The sequence below is a fragment of the Meleagris gallopavo genome, chromosome 1, assembly GCF_000146605.3.
Source record: "Meleagris gallopavo isolate NT-WF06-2002-E0010 breed Aviagen turkey brand Nicholas breeding stock chromosome 1, Turkey_5.1, whole genome shotgun sequence".
NCBI classification, from domain to species: domain Eukaryota; kingdom Metazoa; phylum Chordata; class Aves; order Galliformes; family Phasianidae; genus Meleagris; species Meleagris gallopavo.
The window spans coordinates 28,857,447-28,865,033 of NC_015011.2; the positions used below are offsets into that span (position 1 = coordinate 28,857,447).

General features: G+C 36.8%; 1 protein-coding gene across 5 annotated transcripts in view; it reads left to right on the top strand.

Annotated features, from left to right (window-relative positions):
• Positions 1-551: 551 nt before the first annotated feature.
• Positions 552-7,587, top strand: part of PPHLN1 (periphilin 1) — a 71,600-nt gene continuing 64,564 nt past the window's right edge. For 4 of the 5 annotated variants that reach the window (XM_019612714.2, XM_010707063.3, XM_010707072.3 and 1 more), the window contains exons 1-3: positions 552-619; positions 1,963-2,054; positions 6,827-7,006. In XM_019612714.2, the coding sequence (XP_019468259.1) occupies position 619; positions 1,963-2,054; positions 6,827-7,006 (273 nt within the window). In that variant the 5' untranslated portion in view covers positions 552-618. The remainder of the gene's footprint in view (positions 620-1,962; positions 2,055-6,826; positions 7,007-7,587) is intronic. The other variant, XM_031553361.1, reaches the window with a different exon arrangement.

Here is a 7,587-nt window from a genome sequence, read left to right on the forward strand (position 1 = left end):
TCTAATTGAAAATCTTCTCATGAGATTTTTTTCATCCCTCTTTGCCTTTCCATTCTTTCTTCTTGTCTATAAAATTGTGAATATTTTTTTTCCTTCAGTCCGTTGGTGTTTGTCACACTATGTTCTACCTTTTTTCTATTTTTGAGGTGTCCAAATACTAATAATTCTTGCAAGTTTCAGTATTTTTCTAAAACAGTGATAGAAATGGAAGTGTGGGCTGTGCTATCTCATAATCTGTAATGGACATGTACGTGAGTGTGGGTGACTGCTACCTGGAAAAAGGTCATAATAGGAAAACAAAGCTCTGAGTATTATTATTTTTGGTTTCAGAGAATATACCTACAGTATTTTTTCATATAAAGGTTTTTGGTATTCTGAATTTAGCTGACATTCATATTCTTTCTAAACTGAGTGTAGTGAATTACCCTGTACTAATCCAAACAGATTAAGAGGAATGGACTGCAAAGGGATTTAAATTTTAAATGTTTGGTTTACTTACAAAAAATTAATTTATGAGTTTATATGCATTTTTCACTAATTTCAGTTGTTCTTTTTTTTTTTTTTTCTTTTTTCCAGGTAATGGGTCTTCAGAGGCAAAGTTTCTAAGACTAACAGAAAAGTGAGTATGCCAGTGCAGTGATTGCTGTTTTTCATAAGAATATATAGCTGACTTGGTGCTACCTCTGATTAGAGTTGATAAACCCCTTATCTTGTTGATTCTTGACAACTTGGATAATTGTCATTTTTATATAGCCTCATAAATCTATCTCCAGGTATCTACTTTCAGAAAAGAAAAATAGCTAATGTTAATCTCTCCTGAAAATATCCTGCTATTTCTTCTTCGTGTAGATTATTCTTAATTGCTAGAACCTATTGTGAAAGGAAACTTTGAGAAATGTAATTCTAGCAATTTCGTAATGATTTTCAGCCGTGGGTGTTTTACACTTTTTTGCCTATATAATCATCAGAAAGCTTTCAGCTCCTTGAGTTTGTGCTGTCTAACACAGCATGACTAGAATCTTTTCAAGTATTGGTTTATTTTCACCTGTTATTAATTTTGACTTTGGAAGTCATTATTTTTTTGAAAGAGGAATCTCAATGATCTGCTGACTCACAGTTTAAAACACAAAATCTTCATGTGAAGAATGCATTTAATTCATGTATTCAGAACAGAGTTTTGTGTTAACTGATTACCACCATGTTGTGCCTTATCCTGTTTCCAAAAGGCCAAGATGATAAAATAAAAGTTTTATATAAGAAAGCATGAATTCTTCAATCTAATAAAGATGAGATAAATTCATTTTTAAAAAAAGTTTCTTTAAAAAACAACGATAACAAAATTGCTGTAAGGATTTTGTGTATGAGTTTATTTCTACAGTTGATAGTAGAGTATGTGCAAATGTCACTAGGACTGTTTATAGTGTCTGTGAATCCTGGATTTATTCTGATTATATTGCACTGATATCCAGTTCTTACACAAAGTATCAGTTATTTTTTTTTTTTTAAAGCGAGTAACAGAACTCTGTATAGACTTAAGTAGGAGTTTGCTACAGATCTCAGTTTTATTTAAAACCGTTTTCAGACTCCAGCTTATATTTTGTGATGGAGAATGCAAATGCTTTTTTCATGACTACAAATTCTGACTATTTTAAACTATATCCGTCATCACTTAGAGGAAGTTTATGTTGGTTGTTGGGACTGAAGAAGTTTTGAACAACACTTATCAGAATTTTTACTTCTAGTGTTTTTTTGCCTTAAATTAATTACTTACTCATTAATTAGTTCATATAACTAGACAGATTTACTTTTATAAGGACCTCATTTAAAAAAAAAAGTGTACAGAGCTTATGCATAATACGTTACCTTGGGAGAAGCCAAAGAACCTTTATTTCTATGCTTAGTATCCTCTCATCTATTCATAACAAGTCTGGTTTTGACTCATTGGTTTTTTATTGTCATCAGTGGCATATCGGAGAGATGAAATGTGGTCTGAAGGACGATATGACTATGAAAGACTTCCAAGAGAACGCCTTCCTCCAAGGTTTCATCCTGATGTATGTCTGTACTTTGTTTCTTTAGCGTTATACCACTCTACTACACCTTCATACTCTGACCTGTACCACAAGAGCAGGATTTTTGTCAGTTCTGAAGATCCTGTTAAACCTTTACATCGTGGTTGTCCAACCTTTTGGCTCACCTGATCCACGCTTAGTGAAAAAGAAATTGCCTTGGGCTGTGTATAAAATATATAATGTAATAGTTAATGTTTAAGGTTTTTATAATTAAAATAAACTGTATATATATATATAAAACATATAATTCTAAGGAAGGCAACAAAAACAAAACTGGGTGCGACGTTGGACTTTGTTTTTGTGAAACTAATGCATCAGTTTCTGGTTTGATGGCAGTGGTTGCAATTCTTAATGAGCTCTCAAGGTGCTCGTAAGAGATGATTGTTCTAATTTTACTCTTCCAGTTGTTCATCCTTGAAAACGGTTGTTCACAAATGTACGTGCTGCCAAAAAGTGATGACATGAAGAAGGTGTGAGTGTGAAGTGAGAGATACTTTTCTCTGATACATCTTAGGAAAGTCTGGCAAAGAGGTGTGATCAAGTTTTTCTTTTGAGTTGTGCATCTGATTATAACTCTATACCTTCCATTTGAAAATTTACAGGTGGGGTACTTATGTTGGCTGAAAATGAAGTCCCAAATATTAAAAAAAAAAACTTTTAGAAATCTTGAAATCCATTCTCAGTTTCCTTGATCAAAATGCGGAGCACAGCTGCATATTTTTCACTGTTCATAGGACTGTGCTTAGCCATTGTATCAAAATGCATAAAATTATTTGCCATAACCTGAGCTTGCTATAATTTGTTTCATTTTGAATGCTGTTATGATTTGAAATGCAGTGCAGATAGTTGATTTTGATCTCAAAAGATGTGTGTTTAATTCATTTAAATGAGCAGTCAATTCCACTCAGAATGCTAAATCTGTAGCCATTTTACATCTTCATATTCTGGCACCAGTTTTCCTTCTAACTCCGTAAATGACATGATTTTATTTTACGAATTGTAAAAACTTTTAGCGTTTTAGCCCAACTTAGCCACCATATTTCAGAAAATAAGGAAAAAAAAAAAACCAACATTGTCCCCATAATAAACATCCATACTTTTAAGGAAGTCCTGGAACTGGTAATGAGTCAATGCCTTGGACTTTATGAAATTCACAGCTTTGATGACATTATAACATGTCATTGCATGTTATAATGGGTTTCAGTTTGAGTGTGTGTGTGTGTGTGTGTGTGTGATGGGAGCAAGAGATGGAGTTAGCAATGCACTGTGCCCTCCCCAGTGTTCTGTTGTTGCCTGTGTGGTTTGCAGTTGTCTAATGAAACACATTACTGTGTGATTTTTAGCAATATGAAAAGTTTATGATCCTGTAGGCTGCATTACTAACTGTCCATCCAGGGTTGCATGCATGCCTGCTTTTACATCTTCTTTGTCTTAGTTTCAGTGGGACAGTATTGTTTTCTTCAGAGTGTCAGGTATGATGCTATGCTTTAGTTCTAGAAGAAAAACAGAGTTGATAATGCTCCAATCTATATAGGTGCCCGTTGAGGCCACAGTGAAGCCTGGTCTAGTATAAAATGTGGAGATTGGTGGCCCTGTCTGTTGGGGGGGGGTTGGAGATTCATAATCCTGGAGATCCCTTCCAACCCAGGCCATTCTGTGATTCTGTATGAAGGGCCGAAGGAGCTGGGAGGAACAGAATTAGGACAGCTGACTGGCTTTTCAGTGTAATTAAACATGTTCTTTTTAAAACAGTTTGTGGAGAATCAGAGGTCCCACTGTATTGTCTTTTCCCCAGGAATTTTCTTGTATGTTCATACATCTCAAACCACTTCAGAGATGGTAAAATGACTACTTTCAGTACTGTTCTTGTCACCAATGTAGTTTTCTATTATGATACTTACACACTAACATACTTCTGGGTTCTCTCTCATGTTTTCAGCTTTTTTTCTAGAAGCATACTGCTGTAGATAACTAGTTACATAGTCTTTTTGGTCAAATAATGCACTAGGGGTTGGCTATTCTGTGATGGTTTTAATGCTTTTTACAGACAACACAACAACATATGTACATTTCAGCAAGCTGGAAATCAGGTTGTGTTTGCTTATGTTGGTTAATCAGTTGCTTCTCCAGTATATGTATCAGCAATGAAATACAAGAAAAGCCAGAATGTGTCTTCACACTTTGTTTGTCTGTCTTCTTGCTTTTTTTTTTTTAATTAATTGATATTTGGCTTGAGCAGTGAATAGCTAATTGCTAACTGTTGTGGCAGCGGCGTTCCTGAATTTTTCTAGTCTTTCGAGCTCTACAGGGACCAAATTATGGCATATATATTATGGAATTTTACTTTAAAAGTTTAAAAAGATAAGATGCATTCTTTTGCTTACATGGCTCATGTGGTGAGGTTTTTGTAGCGGGGGGCTTGAAGAGTTGGCCTTTATGAGAAGGGACCAAGAGCTGCCCCATAGCATGTTAGGCAAAGCAAGATCTGAATCATTTTCTTAGTGGAAGATAGATAAAAAGCTCCTTCTCATACAGATCTGCTGATTCAAGAGAACTAGCAGGCAGTTTCTGTCCATGCAAACCTATGCCATTTTATCTGCATTCACATTCAGAGGTCTGACCTAATTCTTGCTAGGCAAGTAAAGTGGAACTACATTATTATTCCTCAGCCATATGAAAACTCTTAGTATTTGCTCGTGGGTAAGGTATTGGAACTGGGATGTTCCACTGATAAGGAAAGAAATCTCACTTGTTTGAGAGAGAAAGAGACTGTCCTAATCCAAACCTGGATGTTAATTATACAAGTTTGGATTGCTGTAGGAACACATGCTTTCAGAGGCTGGTTAACAGCAAAAAGTTAGGAGCACATCACCAAATTTAGAAACAATGGGTACGTCTTGAGCTCGTATGTAACTGTCCTGCTGTGATGGGGACTACTGTAGGAGATAAAAGCACAGAACAGTTTTATCTTAGTTTCAGAGCATATCTTCTCTGAAAAAATGTATGTGAAGGTTGCCAATGAGGTAATGGTAGATCAAGCATTGTGGTTGCATGGTAATGTGTGTACAGCGTGTAATAATTTGCATCAGTATGGTGGTAAGCTGGTTTTGGATTGCCCTCTAGTGAATCAATTGCTTGGTCTCTGAAATAAGAACAATATTGTTTTCTTTCTTTTTTTGTTTTCTTTTTTTTTTGCATGATCATATTTTATAATTTGTGAACTGAATGTATTTTTCTGCCAAAGCTATTGCTGCATTCATTATCTTGTGACTTACACTGTTAGGAAAAAAAGGCAGTTTGGGTCTCTTTCCCCTCCCTCTGAATTGCACCCATGCATTAAGTCTCTGAATTTATAACTTGTTTCTAAGGCCCATGGAAAAGATGACTTGCTAAAGGAATAAGATTTAAAAGACAAAGTCTTCAATTCATGTTTCCATTTGCTTTTTATCTGCAGTGGGTTTACATAATACTCAGTTCTAGAGAATTGAATTTGAATCTTTTGTAATTTGGCCTTAATGAGCAAAAAATCTATTTAATTGGTAAATGGTGTATGATACTTTACCTGAAAATGTAATGGATTGATTTCTAGCAAAAATCCATCCAAAACCTGTTTGAGAATAAATCTGAGAGTGATAAAAACTGTCACTTGAATCATTGGGTCACACGCTGTGTTATGGTGAGAGGATGCTTATCTAATGAGATCATGAAACAAGGGCAGTCTTCACTATAATCTCTATGGTGTAGAAAATGTTATTGATGTTAAGGAAATTAATTGTTTTCAAATAGGCTCTCTGTTTTAAAGGCATAACAGATGTAACTTTAATGGAGAAGTTGGAGAAATATGTATAGTGAATGCTTAGAAAATTTAGTTGACTACTTTAAAATTTCGGAATAAACTTAAACTCTGTTGAGAGCTTCCCCTTTGTGGTTAAACTTGCTGTACTTAAGGATTGCATCTGACTGGTGTCCAAATGACAACTTATTCCGCTGTCAATTTGGCACGATCCGATGATCTGTTCTGGGCTGCATTAAAAAAGGGGTGGCCAGCAGGGAGAGGGAGGTGATTGTCCCCCTCTACTCAGCTCTTGTGAGGCCCCATCTGCAGTACTGCGTCCAGGCCTGGGGCCCCCAGTACAGGAGGGATATGGAGCTCTTGGAGTGGGTCCAGAGGAGGGTCACTAAGATGATCAGAGGGCTGGAGCACCTCTCCTATGAGAGAAGGCTTGTTTAGCTTGGAGAAGAGAAGGTTCTGGGGAGACCTCATTGTGGCCTTCCAGTACTTGAAGGGAGAGTATAAGCAGAAGGGGGAACAGCTGTTTCCAGGGGTGGATAGTGATAGAACAAGGGGGAATGGTTTTAATCTGAGACAGGGGAGCATTAGGTTAGATATTAGGAGGAAGTTTTTCACACAGAGGGTGGTGAGGCACTGGAACAGGTTGCCCAAGGAGGTTATGGATGCCCCATCCCTGGAGGCATTCAAGGCCAGGCTGGATGTGGCTCTAGGCAGCCTGGTCTGGTGGTTGGTGACCCTGTACATAGGGGGTTTGAAACTAGATCATCTTTGAGGTCCTTTTCAACCCAGGCCTTTCTATGATTCTATGTTTTCTGTGTTTCAATCCTTGATGTTCTTCTGTGCTTATTTCAGCTTTGAAATTATTATAATCCACTATGTAAAAATAACATTTTTAGTTGTATATTCACTATACATTTCCAGATGCTTAGAGAAGTATGCTTTTATTTGTTTTGTGGTTTAGGATGACTACCACAGAGTTGTAAACATCATGCCCAAGAAACCGCCACTTCTTGATAGACCTGGAGAAGGGTGTTACAGTCACTGTGATGATTACAGCCACGCTGAGTACAGAGACTATGAGGAGGGTCGCAATTTTGCCCATGAGCGAAGAAGTGGCCCACCACATCGGGCTGTACATAAGGTGATTTTTCTCCCATGATTATGGTGTTTGTCACTGAATTAATGCTTGAACGCTGTACAATTAAAATATTTTTTTCAGACAGAGTGTTGTTATTACTACTGTTCTTCTCATAAACTGAAATACAAAAAAAACCCAAAACTTAGGTTTTGTGCAGTTACTGTGCCTCTGAGACTCATGTGATGATACACATGTGGTACCTTTCGTTGTTCCTAACTACTGTACAGGCTTGGCAAAGAGTCGTATTCGTGGTCTGTGGTGAGCTCAGAGTCTGATGTGGGACAACAGACGTAGGTAGAAGTCCTCTGCAGTGCAGTGCAAAGTTACCTAGAGGACTGATTGCAAGATCTTTGTTGTGTATAACATATCCTTGCATATATGACTTACAGAATGTTACCTACCCAGCCTCCCTATTTGTGAAGTTGTTCACTTGTTTAAATTCTGTAGTGATGCTGAGTGTTCAGTTTCTTTCTTTTTTTTTTTTTTTTTTTACTTTTTACGTTAACGTTACGTTAACTTAACTAAAGTATACTACGTAGACGTACGTCGACGACGACACACGGTAGGAGGTAGAAAAAAAAAAA